Source organism: Pelecanus crispus, chromosome 1 (genome assembly GCF_030463565.1).
Source record: "Pelecanus crispus isolate bPelCri1 chromosome 1, bPelCri1.pri, whole genome shotgun sequence".
Taxonomy (NCBI): Eukaryota; Metazoa; Chordata; class Aves; order Pelecaniformes; family Pelecanidae; genus Pelecanus; species Pelecanus crispus.
In genome coordinates, this window is record NC_134643.1 from 196675854 (window position 1) to 196698983 (window position 23130).

A 23130-nucleotide genomic window follows, 5' to 3' on the forward strand; every position below is an offset into this window, starting at 1 on the left:
CCGCGGGAGGAGGAGGGCGGGGGGGGGGGGGGGGGCTCGGCGCCGGCCACGGCGGGGAGGGGGAGGCCGGGCGGGGGAGCGGCTCCGAGCGCCGGGCAGGCGGGCCGGGGCGGGCCGGGCGGCGGCAGCCGCTGCCTCCCGCACACGGCGGAGCGGCAGAGGCAGAGGCGGTCGCGGCAGCCGCCGCTCCCCCGCGGGAGGGCGGGCGCGGAGCCCCGCCGCCGCCATGGAGAAGCAGCCCGGCGGCGAGGACGACTGCGTGGACTCGGGAGCCGAGACGGGCGGGTGAGTGGCGGGGGGCTCTCACCTTCCCCCCCCCCCCCGCACTGCCCGGGCCGGGCCTGGGGGCTCCCTCCCGGGCCGGAGCGCCCGCCCGGCGGCTGCACTTGTTGCCGGCGGCCGCCGCCGAGCCCGTCCCGGCAGCGGCGGGGCTGGGGCTGGGGTCGCGGCTGCGGGTCCCGGGCTGAGCCTGCCCCCGACAGGCACGGGAGTGCCCCCCGGGCAGCACCCCGCTCAGCGCCGTGTTCCCCCGCACCCACCGCAGGGGCTGGGGGTCCTGTGTGATCCCCTGGGGAGGCGGGCAGCGCTCCTGCCGCGGGGCATCGCCGTGCTCGGAAAGCCCCGGGGGACTGACCTTCTTCGGCTGAGCAGGGGAGAGCTCCCCATCATCCTCCTTCTGCACATGGGGAGGAAGATACCGAGATCCCCGTGGGTTAGAGCATGGTGCTAATAACGCCAAGTTCACCGGTTCAATCCCTGCTCACTGCAGGGGGGTTGGGCTCGATGATCTCTCAAGGTCCCTTCCAACCCAAAGCATTCTATGATTCCATGATTCTATGAAGATACCGAGAGATCGCGGCCGCGGGCTTTTAGCTGGGGCTGCAAAGCACCTTGTGCTGCCTCAGCGGCGGGGCCCCGCGCTGCGCTTTGCGGGGCTGTAGGCACATCGGCGAGGGCTTGGTGCCGCACCATCCCCGTATCGCAGGGTGACTTGTGCTGGGGACAGTCTGGAAGCATGCCCAGCTACCTGTGCTGTCCCTGTGGCAGCGTCACCCGGACAACGTCAGGCAGATGGGGTTGACTCCTTAGAAGGGCATCAGCGAGCCACAAAAGCAGGTTGGCTTTGTAGGCACCCTGAAATTGGGTTGCTGTTGTCCTGATACTCCTCGTAGTGACCTATGAAGCGCTGTAAACTTCGCTGGTAGTCGTCCAACCTGTAATGGTCATATAAGAGTTAAGAATGACTTTTTTTTTCTTCTGACTTCATGACTCCGCTGCCAGAGGTGCACTATGTTTGTTAGCTGGGTGACTTCCCCTAAGATGATGGAGCTGCAAGGATGATCCATGGGATCCCCCGTTTGGCTCCCACCTTCAGCCCATCTCTGTGGGAGAGAGAGGGAAGTGCTTTCCAGCTCTGTCCTACACGCTGCTGCCGTGTCATCTTGTTGGGAACAAGAGTGAGCCTTTGCTCCCTCTCTGGCTCCAGAAGGACAAAAGGAGGTTGCCCACTCCTGTTGGCACTGTTCTCTCCTAGGTCTTCATTCTCCTCCCTCCTTGCTTTCCCAACTGTATTTCTCCCAGCTCCTTGTCTGGTGTATCTCCTTTGGTCTGTACTCTGTGGCGTGGGCAGAAGGGTGTACTCATAGACAGATACTTCCCTTTGCAACAAGGTCAGACAGTGTTCCTGTTCTTTCTTTGACTCTTTTCCTTCTTCCTACCGTAACAGCACATGCTGAGGTTCAGGGAAAAAGACGGTACCCTAATCACAGACTGGTACTGGTGAATAATAGCACCTACTATTGCATCAGGGCACCCCGCTGATGTATGAGACCGAGAGTATAACAAAACTGCAAAGACAATTCTTTTTTGCAAAGTGGTGTTAGGTGCATGGCACCAAAACTGAAGTAGCAATATTACAAATTTTAAAAAAAAAAAAAAAAAGTGGAAATGGAATATGGCTACCTTATTCATACATCCAGCTATTAATTCAAATAATTTTTTTTTATCTCTTCTGTGGTCTGGGAGGTTAAGGACTTTTTCCATCACCTTAAATAGCTGTAGTAGTGTGGACACACCTAACAGAATTTTAAAATGTTTTGTGTGATATGAGCTTAAAGGAAAAAACGCAGGCCTCTTTCCAGATAGTGGGATAACAAGGTTTTAGCTCATCTTTGGGGGACATGGGTAAAAGGAAGACAAAATAACCAGTGAATTTATGGCTGGTTCAAAGCTCAAAAAATCCTTGATGGGTCAAGTCACTCTTATTTTGCTGTGTTTATCTGGAACAGAAAAACCTGGGTTTCCTTGGGAGGGGCACTTGGAAGGATTTGACCCAGCTGGTGACATTAGCCTTTAGACCTCAGTGACCAGCATGACAGCTGCTTGTGTCTGGTGTTGATGAGGTGCTAAAGCTGATGATTACATGAAGCATCCCTGTCCCAGGCTTGACACTGGAAGGTGTAGGTTAGCAGAAGAGTCTGTCTGAGGAATCTGAATGATGACATATGGCAACTAATAACTGCAGTGCTTCGCACTGAAGTTTATTTTGAAAAGCAACGGGTCTCTGCATTTCAATTATTATTTTTAGTTCTGTTTAGCAGCTATTTTAGTCTGATAAACATGTTGCGTATGTCTCTTTCACAATGTTTATATTTCAGCTTTCTCACCAAACCCACTGTTCGCAGCACTTGCTTTTCCCCTCTTACCAGAAGATCTGCTTTTTGCTTTGTCTCATTATAGCTATTGCTAAATCGAGTTGTTTTCCTTTTTCTCCAATTATTCAATGGTAAAAAAAGAAAAAAAGTTAATTAACTATTTTGAAGTTCAGCTGGCATCCTCTGAAAGTACAAGGAGAGACAACTGTCAAAGTAATTCAGTAACAGTTTTACATCAAGTGGTCCCTTTCTGTTGCTGAGTGAACAATAGTGGATAGTGACTCTAGTAAATGTAGGTGCTGCAAGCCCTTGTCATCTTGGTGATCGTATGTAATGATGCGTGAGCTCTTATATGGACCCTGTACCACTGAAGCTGCTTACAGCAGCTAACCAATCTAATACATCAAGTACCCTATTGGACATATGTTCCTTAAGGTTTTGCTGTGGCTTCCAGCTACAAGAGCAGGCGAAACTCTGTGCTACAGGCAAGATCAGTTATGGTTTGAAGCCTTCGTTTTCCTAATCCACTGGAAAATACCTTCCTCTTACTGCATTTGCCTTGGTAAATTGGGTTGGCAAAGAGGCTGGTGAACAAAAATAGTGTATTTTGAGTTCCTGAATCCAATAAGAATGGATTGAGCTGGTGTTGTCAAGTACCTAAATAAAGGGAGTAGAACATATAAGCCAATTAGTTTATATTGGCTATTTATTAATGAGATTTGAAAGAGTTTTACCATCCTTGGTCTTAGAGATTTTGCCTGTACAGATTGTGTCTTCTCAGGAAATGTATTTTGGGGCTTTTTAGTATAAAAACCTTATTTTATCTGCTACTGAAATCTTTTAGCCCAGAAGTGTGTGAGACACAGAGCTTTCTGTGGTAATAATTTTAGTAGCGGATTTGTACTATAAAACCTGACATTTTAGGAAGAAGAAAATGGTCTTTCTTTGGTCTTTGATTAGAAAGCATACAGAGGGAAAAACAAGTGGAAGAAAGAAATAGAAGGGAGGAGAAATATACATATTTAAAGAACTGCAGATAAATTGTAAAGGAAAAAGAAAAGCTAGAAAAATTAATACTAAGCTACCTAAAATAAGTCATAGAAATTATGATTTTCAAATTTTCCTGGTTTTGCAAGCCATGCAAATGCCATTATTTCACTATCCTTACTCTGAATAGCAGAGCCAAAGTTTTTGGGGGCTGAAACTCCCAAGATGACAAACTAAAACAATTTTGAAAGTCATGAGGCGTGTAATTTTGAAGCAGTGAGACAGATTCTTGCTACCACTGATGTCAAGGGCAAAGCATCAGCTGAATTCACTGTATTCAGGACTGATATCCCGAGTGATGCATAGTGAATGTGAAAAACAGGTAGTTTCTCAGACCTAAAGTCTTAAATTTTTGATTCTTAAACTGTTATTTGGTCCTGTTAGCCATGTTGAAGGACTACTTCTGTAGGAATGCTCCCTCCTATTTATCAAGTGTATATGAGCATAACACTTCAGTGAGATAGCAGACATTAATGAAGATTTCAATATATGTGACAGTTCCCAGCAGAACTTCACTTGTTCCCTTAGACAGCTGTGAGAGCTCATGACTTAAAGGGTTCACACTTAAATCATTAGCTTACTAATAGTATCAAAGTTTGCCTAAACCCTTAGTTTTCTCCTTCCTTACTTAGAAGTCAATTAAAGTTTTGAGAAGTTATAACTTTTAACTTAAATTATTTGAATTTACAACTTTTCCACTTATATTTCAAATAATTTACTTATCTTTTTAGAGAAAGTGGAGAGACATTATTGAAGTACAAGGAGGGTTTTTTCTGTATAATAAGTTAAAAACCTAAATATTGATCATGCAAAATGAATTCATTAGTAGTTAATTGCTGAGTATTTGATGAATTTTAGAAAGAAGGAAAATTATACTGTCTCTTTAGTAGCAGACAGCTGCCAAGGAACAGTCCAGTGATAAGTAGAGAAACCTATTGCAAAACAGATAGACAAAAGACACTTGAAGCTTAAGGCACTGTACCATGCAGCAGCTATTTTTAACATCTGTTTAGCAAAATCCATTACTGTTTGGTTACAGTTATATTCAGGGGGCTTGTTCTCTCCTTTTTCCCTCCTTTTCATTTTCTCCTGTGGTTTTATTCCTCAAATTAATTTTGCAGAGATTATGTTAATTTTTTGACTGTGCTATACTTGTTTGTTGGTTTTCCCTGTGGCTCTCACTAGCTGCATGTGTGACCCTGGCCAAATCACAAATTATTTGAGCTTCTGTTAACTTCTCTGCTAAGCAGATAAAAAAATTCTGTCTTTGTTGCAGTTCTGTAAAATGTGTGAGACTCTAAAGTAGAAAATACAATTGCTAATAGGAGACAAGGCAGCCTATAAAGAAGAGGGTGTACCCCACTTAAAGGAAAAAGTATTAAGAAAATTGTAATTGATGTGTGTCCTCAGTCAGAATGGGTTGCTTAAATTATCAAATGAATAGTTGAATGGTTTATTGGGGTGAGAGGTTCTTTTTGTGTCATGTGTTTCTAGCTTAAAGGGATTCAGCATTTATGACTTTGTCATCTGTATGGTAGTCCTTCAATCTGACATGTCAGTCTCTCGTTACATATTTCAACCATCTATGAGAAACTCTCAGGAGCAGAAATCATTGCTGCTGAAACCTGTTTTAAGGCCTGGTTTTACCTTGGGGTTTCTTTTTTTTTCTGAGACTTTCACTTCCTATATATCCGCCATTCCAGATGTGCCAAGGTAGCCAACTTGTCTCTGGTTTGACATTCAAATAATATAAAGTTGAGCTATTTGTCACAAATTGGGGTTGAGGCACCATTTCTAACCAGATTGAATCAGTGGAGCGAAGCTCTTTGGTTGAACCTCAGGTCAAGCAGACCTGCTAGCGCATGGCACTGGGGCTAGGCACCGAAAGTGAGGTTGAAACAGATTTCAAATCACGTTCTGGTGGCCAGGAGGTGTGTGCTGACACCCGTGATGGCTAGGTCCCAGCAGGCCAGTGTGGTTCACCTCAGCTAACTGTAGCTGTGTGAAGGTTAGGCATCTGGTGTAAGTTAGGCTGCTTCTGTTGATAGTTAAGGGCAACAGGACCCTGTGAGGGTGACACACCTGCTGGCTTTGGATGTGCAGGTATGTGCCACCGGAGTCCTGGTGCATCCCTCTGGGGATGAGCGGTGAGCAGGGTGCGCAGGCAGGTGTGCTCACGAAAGCACAGTGTGGTCCTGCCCCATTAGGTGCTTTTTGAAAGTTTACAAACAACCCTTCATACTTACACAACGATGATGATGTCTCTCACATGGAGCCTCAAGCACTGTTGTTGGTAATAAGCTCCTGAGTGTGGTAGTTACAGCTGAGGGATGGGAATCTGTCATCCAGCTTCATCACTCAACTAGAAATCCAGAGCAAGGCGTTTTAAGACAAGATGCTCCGAGTTAGTCCATTGCAGTTGTCTTGACTGCAGAAACAGAAGTACAGTGAAGGTAATGGATTTACATTGGACTCACACTAGTGAAGCAGATCGTAATCTGACCCACAGGAATTTGGTGAGAAGAAACCCAAGACAGAGCTACAAAGCTAAATCTTCTGACTCACACGTTGTGCTTTAACTGCTATAAAATCCTCCCGTGTGCCCCGTGAAGTGCTCTCTGGAGGAGGGAAGGCAAAAAAGCTGTTAAATACAGCTCTTAATATGAAACAGTGAAATCTGAAACAACGCTAGGTACAAAAACCAGGGGAAATGTGAATCCGGCAGGTGCCATTCCATCAGTCCTAGGCAAGCAAAGGATGCAGATAGCAGAAGAGCTAGTAAACTTTCCACAATTTCATTTTTTGCGGGGATTAAGGAGTCCTGGCAATGGAGATCTTGGGCATATCGTGGTGTAGTATTATGTCAGAATAACTTGAGAGACGTGTGCTCGTTTTACACAGCTGACTGCCTTGTGGAGATGCTGTTTGGCTTGGAAACCCTAGTTACGGCCATGCCAGTGCATTAAAAGGCGTGCGGGGGGGTCCCTAAGCACCAGGACAGAGTTGTCCACATTGTTGAATACTTAAAATGGTTGATGGCATCAGTTTGGCTGGGGCCATCTAGCTGTCTCCCATGTGATTCTTGGGTGTGTTTTACTGTGGGCGAAGGACTTGTTTTACCACGTTGCCATGGCCCAGGGACCATTCCCAGCAGACCACTTGCCAGTCTGTTTTGGAAGACAAAAGGTTTTAATGGTACAGGTGCAGCCTGTTTCATGACAATTGGCCTCAGTCCCAGACGGTTCTCTTGTGCGCATTTGTTTATTAGCATAGATGTCACCACTGTACCTGTGTTAACAGGATGCTGTGCCATGGCTGATTAGCATGCCAAAGTAACCCAAGCACAGTGCACCCCTGGTGTAGCTACATTGCTTGCGTGCTTCGGAGATGTAAAGTAGTCATGCTTCTTACCCAAAGAAGCAAGTTTAGAGTGTTTCTATGTACCATACTCAGGAACTGCAAGTTGTGCTAGCAGCTACTTACTGGTTCCCTTTCTTGCATATTTTGAGACTCTGTATTACTAACCAGCAATGAGTAGCGCAGGCTGATCTCAGAGGATTGCTCAGGATCGTTTGTGCTTATGATGGTCTTACACTCTCCAATAACGCACAGTCCTGATCCTTCAACGGCGCTGATGGGAATTGAGGTCCCGCGTTTATCTCAAGCTTCTACATTCCTATTTTAATGTCTCTTGACATGTTCACAGTTCCTCTTTGCTGGTGGGCTGACCGTTGAGCACAAATTCTTTGCAAACTGATGTGTCTTTTGACTGAGTGATGAGCCCTCCTTTTCAGTACCTCCCACTGCTTCAATACACTTTTTGATCATTTTTTTCCTCATTATGTGCCTGTAAGGGGAACAGTCCTCCATTTGTTCAGTTTCTGTCCTGAATGTCTCTTTCCTTTTATCTATAATGTAATATCTATCAGAGGAAATAGATTGCTGCAAGACCATGTAATTGGCCTGGAACCTCTGAGTCCCAGTATGGCCCCAGTCTGTCACTGGTAAAGCCCATGAGTGCTTTACGCTTGAGTTATCCTAATGGGAAAATCCTCTTCCAAGGGAATTGATAGAAGCCGATAATCAGGATATTTAAAACAGGGATAGAAAGAATGGGAAGGAACAAAGTTGCTTGATGTCCAGAGAGTCTACATGACCCAGGAGATGTTTATTTCGGTACCTAATTTTTCTAATGCATGATCTTGTCAAAGGGAATATTCATTGTGTACACTAGTCTGAAAAGCTTAAAAGACTTCTAGAAACTTCAGGATTTAGTATCATAAATAGCTGACTATAAGGAGAAAAAAATGTATTTTGTAAGCCACTTACCAGCACATGTAATGAATCTGAATGGTTTGTGCTAATGTTTTGAAAATATTAAGGATTTTACTAACAGTGTTATTTTTGTTCTTAAGGACTAGATTCAAGGCAAAGAAATTCTAAGAAAGGAAGGAGTCGGGGGGGGACAAAAGGTGATTCAGGTTGGCCCTGAGAACACACAGAGACTCGTATTTATCCCTTTTGGTTTTAGGCACGTAGCCGAGGGTCCTACATTAGGAATATGGTTTCTTGTAGGCTTCATCTCTAGACAGCAGCTAGGGAGAGATAGACTTCAGACTTCTCTTTTTATTCACTATAGAGGGAGCTTAGGGAGGGTATAGTCCTCATTTTGGCATCTGAGGTTGACATAAGCCTTTGAGCTTAATTATCCTTTTTTTTAATTCTGTGTATGTCAGTTATGCAACAAACATGAATTAAATATTAGCTTGAACCATATTAGAATTACAAAAAGCCCCCAATACAATTCTAAAGCCTATTAAAATGTGTCTGTGCAATTAGTCTCCAAGCACACTGTTGTCTCCTCCTTTCTCACTCCCCATCTTTTTATTTTTCCTCTTGTCTCATTTTTCATGTCCTGCCTGTACATAGACTGCCACTTCCTCGGTTCAGGACTCATTAATTCTCCATGTCCTGTAATGTGCCTGCAGCACTTTGGGGTAATAAAATAACAGTGTGAAGTAATAGAAAGCTGCTTCTACCTGCAGTAAGCAAAAGGCAAAACGTTGTCTCGCTTCTATCCGAAATACAAGCAGTGCAGATTCATATTGAATTAGCCGCCAACTGCTGAACACAGATACATTGAACGGCAGCCCCGGGCTGTTTTCAAACAGAAGTGCACACTAAATGAAGCCTTGCTTGTGATGCTTGGAGGCAGCTGGGTGTATATTGCTTGCCTCTGGGCTTGTGAAGCACTCATGTGCTTCATGTTGCATGGTTTTAACACCCTTCCAGATTCACATGGTGCCAAATGATGCCAACGTGACTTGCTGCTGAAAATACCACGCAGCTTTATGGCCTGCACAGCACTACTCAGCCCGCCCCTGGGATTGCTTCCCCTCGGTCCCTGCCCAGAGCCGGACCGGTGGTGTGTACATGGCCCAGCAGCAGGAAGAAGGAGGTCTCCTTCTCTGCTCATGTCGTTACTGCCCCTGCCTTTCCCAGCTACACAAGGGTCCTGGGGGAGGTTGGCTGAGGGGTAACATTTTATTCATAGAGGAGGTGCTGCGTAGCAGATATATGGGGCAACTGAGAGGGGCTACTAATGACCTAATCCCGTGGTCTCTGCCACGCATGATGCAAATATGTTTCCTTGCTCCCTGGCGTTATCAAAGTGGCTGGGAATGCAGGAGTTAGTAAAGGGGAGAGAGCAGGAGCCCCCGTCAGCAACTCTCCTCCCCGGCATTGCACAGACCTCTTTCAAAAGCTTTGATAACCTCACGGTACTTGATGCTGTTGGTGGATTTTTTCATCGATACTGTGAAAAATTCAGATTGTGCCATCTTTCACCAGTCTTGCAGGATTGGCAAGAAGAGTTGGGGGTACCTCCTCATCGTCTTTGTCACCTAAATCAGCAGTCTTAGCATCTGATCTGCAGCCTACTGAGTGCTAAGCATGGGGCCGTGAAATACGGGGATGACTGTAACTGCTTTGTTTCTTCTGCAGAGATATGTCCATATTAAAATTGAAAGCTACCACTTATTAGTTATGTGGGGTTGAGGGCCTTTATTCCCTTGGATGCTTGAGAGCCTAGAGTATGAAGGTATCCTGAGAATATGCTTAGATGGTATCTATTTCCAAACAAATATCTTAGGAGTCAAGGCTCACATGTTTTTTTAATTTAAAGCAATATTGCAAACTTGTTGCAATTATTTACATAAACCAAGCATTTAGGTTTGGATCCAAGAACTCTTGTTATGACTCCCTGAACAGTTTGCCTGCTATGTTCAGGGCACTGCAGGGCATACATGCGAGACGTTAATTGTGGCAGAGAGCTCTGGCAAGTGGGGTCTGTTTTGGGGACCCAGAGAATAGGGGAGTGGAGGCTGTGTGACTGTGAACTCCAAAACCAAACACTCAGAAGTCATAGGTAGGGCATCAGAAGTGGAAATAAATTTTCTTTTTTAAAAAAAGTATATGCAGTGCTGGCATATTCGTTTTACCTTAGTATTTCTGAATCTTTAGGACATAAATGTGCCATGTTTATGAGTTTTAATCAGCCCAGAATGGGGTTTTCACAAGTTTGGAGTTATATGCAGCTGCAAAATTAATTGCACTGTTGCTCAAAATACTTAACTGCTCTGACTTTCTCACGGCTAATCCAGTACGCACTGAAGTAGAACCAGCGGGCCTACATTTTACTGAGAGAAGTCTTGGAGAGGAAAAGGGTTTCCTAAAGCAAAAAGCTTTGTCGTCTATATGTTTATATTTTGGTACTCATTTTGTGTCTTCCGTGCTTGACCTAAGAACAATAAAAATTCTGCTCTTTGAATAGAGTTCTCTTAAAAAAAGAAAAAAAACCTGCAAAGCAGCATTTAGAGGACATAAGGTGAGAAAGATGAGGAGCAGAGTCAAAATCTAGTAGACTTCTGCTCCTCACCTGTTTCTGAAGCAGCCTATTTTTTCCTTATAGAGAGCCTTCTGAGCTTTAGTTTTTACGCCTAAATTTAGGTAGCATGAAGATAAAACCCTAGTTCCTTTACTTACTCTACGTAGGTGTTTTCAAAATTCATGCGAGACGCCAGTTTTTCAGAGGCCATGTTCAAAACCTGTTCCAGTTATTAACTTAGCGTAAAAATAATGCTAAATGGGCATTAAACTATTTTAATATGCAATTTGAGTTAGATTTGGTGCATTTTTTCATTCTCTCTTTTAGATTTAATATTGTCTAACTAAAATCTTTGTCTTGCAGGTCTGAGTACAGCCGTATGTCCTCTACCAGCAGTGAGTATAACTTTTGAGAATTTTTTTGAAATGGATTCTCATATTTTCTTTTTTCTGGTTGTAATATTTATTAACATCAACCTAGTGTTATGATGGAGTTCACATTGACACTGTAAAGCCCCCATTCCTTCTCCTCTTGGATCTATGTCTAGAAACAGTACAGAAAATTAATCTGATTGGATGTTTATGACCAAAATACAAACCATATGTAAAGTCATAGATATTAGAGCTCACAAGAATGCAAGGCAAAATGAGAACTAAATATGTAGACACTGTGTGGCCGGTGTGAATGGGTCCTCCAGCCAAATGAATTTGCACTGATGAATGTCATTAGAGCTGGGGGATGGAGGAATAATTGAATGCTTATTGTAAGCTGATGCCAGGGAAGTACTTGAGAGCAAATTCTGTGAAGCATTTCTTTGGTTTCAAAGATGATAGATGCTCTAGTAAGTGTCACAGTCTTTCTAGATGTTTATGATAGCCAGTTAAATTTCAGGTTATCCAACTGATAAAAGATGAATCCTGGTATCTGGATTACTTTTTCTTTCTTTTTCATTAATGCAAAATGGTGGGGTTTGATTTTTTTTTTTTTTTTTAGGAACAAGGAGCGTTTTTTCAGTCCTCTATCTACCCAGTCCAACCATTTTCTTAGTTGTAGGACATACTGTATCCACAGCACTTTAAAATGTGGTAATGCCTATTCATGTACAGCTACTAGTGTCTCTTGTCAAAGTGCAAGGTGATGCCTGTCTCCCTGATTCGCACGTAGACATGAGCTTTGTTTATGCCAAGCAAGCAGATCAAAAATTCACAGATGACTAATTGTGTGTTATAATCTGGATCTTTAAGTGCCATGAAAATCAGAGGGGAAGAAAGCTGTCAGTTTTTTCTCATTCACACTTTCTGGCTGAAGCATGGAGATGGTTATTTTCCATCTCCCATGGTCTTCAGCAGAGGGCTTTTATTGATTTCAACAAGAGCTGGATCAGACAGTGTTCATAATGTCTGGCTCCTGAGCTGATGTGACTAGCAGGGAGCTCACTGTCTTTCCTCCATCTGTTCAGTGTGTGTGTATCTGAGAAAGAGAGAATTCAGTGCAGCTTTTTCCTAAATTCTGTTGTTTAAATAGATTTCTGGTTTCCCACTGTTGGACGTGATTCTGGAAACGATTGGGAGGCAAAATCCAGGCAATCAACTTTTCTGTGATGGTAAAAGCATATTGGATTTGACCGGTTACACCAGGTGTGTGTCCCACGACCCCTTCAGCTCACAAGTTTGGGTGATGGCTTGGGGATATGCTGCCAGCTTCCTCCACTACTTGGATGGTGACTCATAATTATTTGCTTGTACAAGTGCTTATTTGGCAGATAAGTTCAGAAGACAAGGTGTAAGTAAAGTATTTCTCATATAAAAATTTGGTTTTGATCCGTTATCAGCTTTGCATGACTGCCGCAAGTTTTACAAATAAAGGTAACCCATTGCATTTGCAAATGGGTTTTTATTAAATGAGCTGTTTGTAAGGGTTATTTTTGGTTGTGTGGCAGCTCCAGTGTGTCATGTTAACTGTGGTCACCTCAGTGTCTTGCTGGCCACAGCTGTCCAGAATATGTGGAGATTACAGTTGTAGTTCAACACCAGTAATTTGTCAGTACAAGGAAGTATTATCATTCCAGCAAAGACACAAAAGTTGAGGAGAAGACAGGACAGTCTCCTTTCTCTTTTCTGCTTCCAAGGCCAATTATATTGATACAGCTTCATAAGTAGCAGTATTTAACTTTGCATTTTGTGGGGTTCATGTGGTCAGTTTGGTCAGAGTAACGGAAACAGCTACATAAAAGCATTTCAGTAAAATAGAAATGCTTTCATGTCGGAGGCTGGCAGTCAAGGGCTGCGTAATGTGTTTGAAGAAAAGATTATTGTGGAAGAGATATTAGGAAAAAAAGGTGATTCGGCCATTTTTATTTCTTCGAGGAAAAGATTCAACAAGTGGTATCATTCATAGTACAGAAAGCAGTCTAATCAATGATGCTGTTAAGCCCTAACATAATACAAAGTAAGCTGTTGTAAATTAAAAAGCAAAGAATCTCCATTACCTACAGCTGCTTCATCTGAAGCTCCTGTTCTAATGAAGTGGAGTTTATCTAAACCAGAAGGATTACGGGCTAATTTGGTTTTACAGGGGTCTTATGCAGTGGTGCCAACAAGGCTCCGATTTCAGTGTTTAATAAATGAATAGTCTTCTAAATTTCTGGATGAACTCCACTGGACAACGGTTTTCCACAGACATGCCAAGAAAAGGATGAGAAAGGTTTAGCAGGTGAATTAACTGCAGCTGCCTATATCACTTGCTGTAGTGACAGCAGCTGAACAAACTGCAGGACTTTGCACCAATGCAAAAGTATACAGGAACCCTAAACCCCCAAGTCAGAAGTAAAATCTCATCGGCTGCTATATGGCAATGCAAGGCTCATCCTGTACATGCGTAATTTCTAGTATTTTTTTCCCTAAGCATATGGCAGCAGTTATCATGGGCGACGTACTACTTCAGTAGTTCAACGCCCTGCCTGGGGGATCGGTTGGTCCTTGGGTCTTATGCAGCATCTCAATTCTTTTCTTCTTTGCCCTTGTGTCCCGGCTTTGGGTAACCCAAAAATGCTTTTTACTGGCAGCGTTCGTCTAACATTTGTGGTTTTGTACAGCAAGTACTTTGGGAAGAGTACCAAAGTTTGCAGAGCGTGTTTATTTCTGCAGGAAAATGCAGCAGTTATCTGCCGCACGGGCTCTGGCTGTTGTCAGGGTGACTGTGTGCCACTTTGCCTTTTTTTGTGGAGCAGAGTAAATATGCCACGCAAACCTGTCTGCTGGATGCTGGGTTTTGGGGTATTACAGCTTTGAAAGGTTCAGCAATGTGATTTCAAGGAAGAGAAGTGCTAAATTAATTCTGGTTGTTTCCCCCCCCACCCCCGAATTCTGGTGTGTATAGCCACTTTTCCCTTTGTTCTTTAGTAGGAGGTGTGCTTTGTCTTATTCAGATGTTTTGCCCATTGGTGTGCTCTTCATTAATCTAGAAAATGTATTAAACTTCTTTTTGCTCATATTTTCAATTACCTTTTCAATTATGGTTTTCAATTACCATTAGGGATCCCTAATCATATATGAGAGGGAATTGTGCTCAGCACTTCACACACGAGAGAACTTTACCCAAAATACATAACACCAAAATATAAAGACCATAGGTGGCATATGGATACAGACAGTTGGAATCACAAAGAAATAATTAATTAGCATTGGTCAGCACAATAAGCAACAGTCTCTGCACATCAACATTTTAATTATCTTCAAATTGCTTTGAGCTATGTGTTTCAGGGATGATTTTCGACCAGGGAAGAGGAGTTTTGATGGGGGCTGCTTATTTCCTCCTCTGCATAATCTTTGCATTTATGATAATGGCTCTTCAGAAATACTCAAACCAGAAGTGGGCATTTTGCAGCCAGACTTTTGTGATTTGTAATATTTGAAATATTCCATACCTAGTCAGCTCTGGAGCCAATTTAGACAGGTTGTCTTAGAAATAATTGTGCAAGTGAGTGATTTTTTTCTTTTTCCCCTGACATTTTCAGCTAGGCAATCAGTAGGGAGCTGCCTGGATACACAGTTGTACCATTCCAGCTAAGTCAGTAAATGAAACATAAAACTGGCCTTCTGGGATAAGATGCAAGTTTGTGGCAGGTTTTAGAGCATTTGAGATAGAAAAACCCTGTAGCGTGGTGGTTCATGTTGTGCTTCTCAGTGAAGTAAAGGGCTTGTCTGTCACTCACCTGCTTTTTGCAGTTGGAAGGCTGGTAATTTGCCTTCCCCTGGTCCCCTGCCTTTCATTTAGCAGCTGGGGAGTGATTGAGTCCTGGGGTGTTTCTAGGTTGCTTGTATTCTTCCATGATAAACCGGAGAGCTGCGATATTAAAATTTTATTTCCATGTTGCGCATACTTCCTAACCCATGGAATTTCACCCACTTTCTGGTTCTAACAATTAAGCGCAAGACAGTTTCTTTTGGCAGATTTACAAATATGTGGGTTACTGAGCATGTTTCTTTTAATTAATTTTTTTTCTGTTTGGTATTCTGTTCCTATGCTAGTATAAATTCAGATCTTTGTTTTGGGATTTGGTCCATGTTTTGTCCGTGTTGTCAGCATCAGCTCCCTGGGCTGGTTTTGGACTCTGTTTTCTCTACAAGTGGCAAGAATCCTCGTGTGCAAAACTTGCAGTCCTTATGGAAGGCTAGTAAGGGCAAGGTTTCTCTTATTCTTGATTCCGGAGGCAGGGTGAGGTGCTAAGGCTGTATCTTAACTCCATGCATCAACTGTGTGTTGAAATAGGCTGCCCTAATGGCACTTTGGATGGTAGGTTTATTTCCGAGTGGTGTTTGCTCTTTGTGCTGGATCTGGCCATGGGGAATGGGAAATCACCAGCACTACGGTACTTGCTGTTTATGAAAAGCCCCTTGAAACGTTGCGTTTGTGTATGCATCCTGAACAAGATAACATACCCTAATCGACATCCTTTTTCTTTCAGACTTATTCCCAGTCTTTTTTAGACACCTAGCAATTCTCATTAAAGACAATTAGGGTAAGTTAATGGCATGTAGTCAAGTGACAATATTCAAATAAGAAAAAAATGGTTACCCAAAAGATAGTACTGTCCTGAATTTGAGGTAAACGTTTGTTTTCCTGAAGCTGCATTACCTTTCTTTGCTGATTCAGTGCTGTATTTATAGAATCATAGAATTGTTTAGGTTGGAAAAGACCTTTAAGATCATCCGGTCCAACCATTAACCTACACTACCAAGTCCACACTAAACCAATCAAGGGTAGACTAGCCTAAACCATGTCCCAGAGTGCCACATCTCTCTCATTTTGAGTAACTGTGTTTACTTTGAAGCCAGCTGTGAGGTTAGGCCTCATTAGAAGTAGAAATTACATATTTGTATGCAGTGTCATTCTGAGGACCCATCAAAAGCTACTCAGGTGCCGATGTAGACCATCAGGTGGGTTGTGAGGGGTCAGTGTTAGGCCACCTGTCCCATCCATGCTTGGAGCTTGCCAAGGCACAGTTACATGACTGTTTTCACACCACTTCCATACCATGTGTGTGTAACAATATGCTGCCTCTCTCTTTTGTTCTTTCTGTTTTGTCTCTTTTTCTCTCCCCTCCTCCCCCCCACCTCCCCGGTGGCATCTGCTTCTTGATGGTGTCTATCAGGAATCTTCCTCTCTATTTCAGTTATTAGATTGTAAGCATTGTTGGAAGGAAATGTGAAGAGGAAAATCTATCCCTGAATAAAAGAGAGAGTCAGATCCAGCCTGACCACTAGGTCCTTTAGAGGAGAGCAAAGTGTCTTCAGAAGTTCTCCAATTTCTAATTCTTAAGAATTTTTGCTACCAAACACTCCAGAGACCAAAGGATCACATCTATCAAAATGGGCACTAATGGAGCTTTTGACAAAATACAAAAGATATAGCCTTCCTGGTTGCAGAGATAACGGGAGCTACAGGAACATAAGGATCTATAGTATTACGCAGATGTATAGGTGCCTTGTAACAATAGCATATGGAGAGATGGCTTCCCATTACTTGTGTGTCATTTCAAAATCTGGCTGCCTTCACTTAACTGTTAAAGGTGATGAAAACTAACCAGGAGCAGGAAGGGGGCTGGGTGTGATTTGGGCTTTTAAAAATCTGTCACAAAGCTAAAATTTCATAATATACTTGCCTACTTTAAGTTAGGTTAGTTCAAACCTGTTCTGACCCAGGCATTGCTGGACTGGTTATCTTGTAAGTATATTTCTCCAAACAATGTAATTTAATAAGTGTAATTATATTCTTTTACTGTAATATGAAGATATACTGTAGTATATTGTTTCTTGTTTCCATAGAAAACTGAGATGCTTTTACAATGGCTGGCGATGAGCTGTATTAAATACAATTGTAAAAACAATTTACAGTGGGCTTGCCAGCATCATGCTGCATTTCCAGAAGGTGTTATTATAAAAGGAAGACTAATTAAAGTCTGAGTAAAAATGGAAGAGGAAATTGGACCCAAATCATGTAGAGCTCTTAGCCTGCAGCGTCTGTCAATGTTGCAAATTCAGGTGTTTTATGTAGTAGTGAAATCTGAAGTGTCACCTCCTGTGGAAAATATAGTGAGGGTCTTCTGCATATCTTGTGTGGCCTGTGTTATGCTGCTGGAGGTAAAGAGCAATGCTGTTTCCCACTGTGGCTGTGTGAAGAAGGAAAATGTCATTGCTGTGTGCTACCTAGCAGTCTTTAGCTGTGCAAAACTTGCTTATGTAGCTGCTTGTCATCAAATTCCACCGCAAATGCTTGCATACAAGATAGAAAAGTATAGTACTGAACCACAGAAAGTTGAGGTTGGAAGGCACCTCTGGACATTGCCTAGTCCAAGCCTTCTGCTGAAAGCAGGGGCAGTGAGAGCGGGTTGCTCAGGGCAGTGTCCCATCATGTTTTGAATATCCCCACAGCCTCTATGGGCAACCTCGTCCAGTGAGTGACCACCCTCATGGTAAAAAAGTTTGTTCTTATGTTTAAACAGAATTTCCTGTGTTTCAGTTTGAATCATCAGCCCAGAGCAACATCAGCAGGCCCTGTTGCTCTCCAGTCCCTAATTTTCCCTCTCAGTTGCATAATTTTTAATCAACTTCTTATTGTTTTGCTAGGGTATTTGATCACACAGTACCGTCCCCCCTCCCAGCCCCACCAGCATCCCAGTCTCATCCACAAGCATCCACAGATGATGCATCCTGATTTTTCAGGAGCTGCAAATGGACCCTTGCCTATGTCAGGAGCGGCACAGAGTTACCACTGCTGCCGAGCACCATTGCCTGGAAACCATGCTGGAGTTGTTGATATTGAGTTAACGTTGTTATTTCCACTTCTACCTTTCAAGAAGTTGAGGTTAGGATGCTGTTCTAGTTGGGAGATAACACGGTGAGGTCGGTCTTACTGCACATGGTTATTTAGAAGCATAAGGAGTAGAGAGGAAATGTGCCCTTAAAGACATGACTAAAGATGGCCAGTGACCAGAAAGAGAAGATAAAAAAAGAAATGAGGCACAGTCATGTATAAGGACATGCACAAACGAATGTGTAACTGTGCTTGAAATCAAATCTAGATTTGATTTTTGGATGCCAAGTGTGTGGCATTAATCACAAGCATGCCCTTCCCTTTCTAAAGACTGAAGTTCCTGTTTAAATGTATTTAGCTAGGAGTAACCCATGTATCTCTGCTCTTTGTTAAATCAAAGTTTCACTTTTTGAGATCATTTAGCAGACACCAAACTGTGTGTCCCATTGTTAAATTACTTCCTACTGGCTTAGTGCTAGCTTGGGATTTCTGTATCAAGGGGGTGTAAGTGTACCTTAAACAGTTACTGGACCAGAGCTATCAAAACTCTGTTTTTGTTGTTTTGTATATTGTTTTCTGATCACAACCAGACAGGGCTTTTTTCCCATCATATAGATACAGCAGATAAAAACTGGAATAGTTATTTAAAAAAAAAATTGTGTATGAATGACAATCTGAACCTTTTTTTAGCTCCTTTTTTAAGCACACATAGTCATAATTAAAACCACATAAGCAAATATTTCCTCTTTCTCATTACCAAGCATGATTCAGAAGCATTGGAAATCTTTGATAGACTCTGAGCTATCGAGTACCACACAATTCTAGTAAAAATTTACAGGAAAGTTTTCAGAGAAAGTTAAATTGGATTTTTAGGTGTTGTGGGTTGAATTTCCCTCTGTGGAAGTGTTACTGCTGCTGTCCCAGAAAACCACAAGGATCTAGGCAGCCATTTAGTGGGTCATTTACCGTGAGCAATGGGTTGCAGGAAAGATCTTGGCATTCCAAGTTTAGCTGGTACAGTGATGAGAATGATGTGGAAATTGTTGAGATGTCTGTCTGAATTGTTAAAGTCCGAAGAGGGAAGCTAAAAAATCCATGGCAACTCCTGACTCAGAGGCACTAGTTGTGGTAGAATGGGAAAAGCCATCTGACTCACTGAGTCAAATGACAAAACACTTGCGAAGGCTGAAGCTGTTAAGGCAGTTTCTACTAAATGCCTGATGTTTGACAATGCCAACAATTAGTTTCCTCATTTTAGGGCTGCAGTACGTTATCATGGTGTCTTTTCTTTAGTTTGAGCTTTTTAAAATAAATAAATAATATTTATGCAAGCTCAGCGGGGAACTGGGACATTTGGTAATTGGTGCGTGCCACATTCTAGAGCAGTAGATGTCCACTGCCTGCCTCGTTTTTGTTGGTACCTCATATTTGTTGATTAACAATTTTGGAAAAAAAAATCCTGTATCTGTAATTTCTAAAAGGTTCATGAAATGTTTACCAGGTGACTCCTGGCTGCCACCATATGGGATCAGGATGAAGCACCGATGACAAAGCATGCTTTCTATTACTGCTTCCCTTTTCCATCAGCTGGTATGGGGTAGGTCTTTTGAACCACACACTGCTGTTGGCTGAAAGGATTATGAGATTCAGAATAGTTTTCCACTGCTGTCAAGTCCAAAGGGCTCCTTTGCTGTGATCGTAATATTGTTGATTGTCCACAGAGACACAAACATGGCAATGCTTGACCATGCCTTAGGGTTTGATCTCATATTTTCTTCAGGTGTGTCTTGAGTGTAGATGCTCTGTTGTGGCTTCTGCCTTTTCTCTGGCTATGTTTCCCTTCCACCTCTTTGTAATACCAGGAAGGTTTGTGCAAAATTGCGAACTGATTAAAAGAAGTCTGCCTGAAAATTAACATTTTTAGCCAGATCCGTTCTCTGACTGCCACCAGAAGGCACAATCCTGATTACTCCTTGTCTGAGGGCTTCTTCTCAGTCTGTTCAGCGAGCTGTTTCAACTTGCACCTAGAGCTGACACATGGGAAGCACTGGAAACACTTAGCTGGGAACAGGAGGGGGAAGAGTGCCAACAGTGAAGTCTTAAATTGTTTTAAGCCCATCATAAAATCACACTCTCAGTTAACTACAGTACATTGTGTGAGGTATGGAGCTCATTGTTGGACCAAATTTGTCAGCTCCTCTAGTGTACAGTGTTTCTTGGGGTTTTTTTAAGGCAATGTTCTTTCTGCCCTTTTATAAAAACCGTATTTTTGAGAATCTCAGCTATACCCAGGAGTCGGATTTTAAGAAAATACAATGTTTGCAATCAAAGGACTTTGAACAGTATGGTGTTGGACGCAATTTGAGTGTTGACATGCATTGTACAGCTTTTTATTTACTGGTGATTGCTGATGGAAATTTTACTGAATTATTACACATTGCAATGCTGTACAGAATCTGATATTAATACCAAAGATCGGTGTCTGGATTCTTGCCGAGTACAATGATCCATATCTTTCTTTAGGAGCATTTTATGATTGGGAAGGACAATCATCTTTGCAAAGCTTAACTCTTCTAAAGTGGAAATCTGCAGCCATTTGGAATACTCTCTGTGTTTCAATTTCAGGCCCTCATCCCTTCCCTACCCCCCTAAAAAATGAGGCGACTTTTTTTGAAAATTCTAAATACAATATAAAATAACAATAAAACAAATTAATGTAATAGCTGAGCATTAATTATTAACGCACCTTCCCTGTATTTCTCCACTGGACCGAATTTAGCAGCAATATAGGCTGGTACATAAAATCACACGTCTTACCCTGATGGCCCAGGCTCATTCATGCCAGTAGCATCACCAAACTCATTGGGGCAAATCCTGGGAGCAGCAGCTCAGCATTCTGCTTCAGTTGCCCACGCAGGGGTTTCTGATTACTGTTTCTTCTTGTGTGTTTCTGAAAGACACAGAATGACAATTGCCAGCTGTTTTCCACAGACCAGGAATATTTTTCAGGGCATCAAAAAAAAAATTTCCTTACTGTTTCTCTTATGGGCATTAGGTGTCCTGTGAGAACTAATCTTTGCGCGATGAAGCCATTTGAGCCCTTAGATGGGCCAATAGAAGTAGATTGTGGTTTTTGAGTGAAGAAAGCTAAGACAGTTTGAAGATGCCAAATTATGTGAATCTGTTTTGTGCAGACTGAGACACCAAGACAGCTCTCGAATTGTGGTGAACTGTGTGGGAGGGAAGAGGGGAAGTGACAGCAGTTGTCATCCAGGAGAATATCCCTGAAGGTGTATGAGTACGCCAGCATTTTGGGGTTCTCGCTTTTCAGCAAGTTAGTAGCTAAATCTGTGGTTGAGGAGAGTATTGAAGTAAGACTTCAGTGCTCTCCAGAGGGTAACTAGATTATAAGGGTTTGTTTTTTTTTTTTAAATTTAAATTCTGATTATTTCTGACACTGCTGTTACCAATGTAACATATGGTGTCAGCAGCATATTTGAGGGAGGAGAACACCAGGTTGCAAGAGTACCATGCAGCAAGAGTAAAGAGCTCATGGAGAAGACCACAGCATTGGCAGAAAAAGTCTTATCTTGTGAGGAATTGTCAAGCAGTTTGCTTGCTTGGAACCATGGTGTGAAAGCACCCACTGTGGGTTCCTGCAGTTTGTCTGTGTGAAGATCCCATACACCTTCTTCTCAGAGTTGGGGGTCTTTTTTTGCTGGGTGCTTAATATACAGTAAAGCACAGTCTCTGCTTTGATGTGCCTAAAGGCTCCATAAAGCCTAGGTAGCACATGCAGACGCAGCGAGAAGACTGTAGTGTCAGGGACATGGGATTACACAGCCAGAAACACAATGTGGCACTCGTGTCCCTCTCTTTTTAGTCTATTTTTGGAGGGACACATGATGTGAACATGTGCCATCTTTCTCCACAGAGACACTAACTTCCCACAGGTTTCATCGGGACTGGATGAAAGGCAGTGGGACAAACTTTTGTCTCCATGGAGAAAAAAAGGCTGTAATGTGAGTTCAAGTAACCTCTTCTCCTAACCTACAGCTGGACTGTCAGCCCACAAGCAACACACACATACCTTTATACCAAGTGTGGACTGCTTCTTGTCTGCCAGGTAGTTAGGGTTTAACTGAGAAAGCTGCAGTGCTGTGAATGAGGACATGAGGAAAATAGGGACTGAGAGTATATCTGTGACCTAAGGAGTCCCTGACTCTTTGCCTTGCTATGAGCAGTCAGCAGCCTGACTAAAGGAGTCAAAGAAGTTAGTTTTGGAGGATTTAATGGAAGATGTGACAATCACATAGTTCATGAGCATTTCTTCCATAGCACTCATCACAAAAGCATGTCTCATTTGTTGACAAAGTGGTACGGCAAGATAAGATTCTAGAACAAGAATGATCTTCAAGATAAGCATGTAGGCCCACAAACCTTCCCTCCAATTTTAGTTGCATAGCTGAGGTGCCCAAGATGGAAGTGTAGTTACTTGGTTCCCACTACACTTGTGGGCAGTGGAGAGTGATGGGCCTTATCTGAGGTTTGATTCTGTCTCTCACCATGGACTACAAAAGTAGCCCAAGCCAGCTAGCCTCCTGTTGGAGGACATCTGTCAGGTACCTAACCTTCCATGGGATGACTCTTGGCCACAACGGGTGTGTTTCCTCTGAGGAAGATGAGGGTGATTTGGTTCTGAAGCCAAGCCAAGATGGCAACGTTGGCACCAGAGACCGTACGACTGCAAACAGGAGAGTGAGTGTCAGGGTGCAGTTGCATGATCAGCCTAAGATGTGTAGCTACGCAAGTACCCAGGCCAACATAAGGCAGTGGGCAGGAGAGCATGGAGAGGTGAAGGATCTGAGTTCGAGCAAGATGGCACCTTTCAACAGCAGCTTAAGTTGATCGTGAACGGTTACCGTTAGGCAGGGCAGGGGAAGGTAGCTGGTGAGGGAGGGATGAGAATTCGCTGAGGGCTGTAGCACAGTGGGGAGTTTCAGCAATTGCTGCACCATCTCACAGCAAAGGTACCACAGGATGACATCTGCCATTGCCTTTGCTTGATCATGCAGGGCCTCTGTGGGCATTAAGTATCACTTTTTGATAAGCTTCATTCCCACAGGGTTGGCTGCATGCTGTACACTAAGGGCAATGACACCTCGTAAGATTGTTCATATTAATGTTCCAGAGAAAGCTTTTTATCTCTATCAGGCAGATAATGGGCTT

General features: G+C 43.0%; 1 protein-coding gene across 1 annotated transcript in view; it reads left to right on the forward strand.

The window, feature by feature from the left end:
• The first annotated feature begins 226 nt into the window (after positions 1 to 226).
• FAM124A (family with sequence similarity 124 member A) overlaps positions 227 to 23130 on the forward strand; it is a 42541-nt gene continuing 19637 nt past the window's right edge. Inside the window, exons 1-2 of the mRNA XM_075727745.1 lie at positions 227 to 285; positions 10951 to 10982. Coding sequence (XP_075583860.1) covers positions 227 to 285; positions 10951 to 10982 — 91 coding nt within the window. The remainder of the gene's footprint in view (positions 286 to 10950; positions 10983 to 23130) is intronic.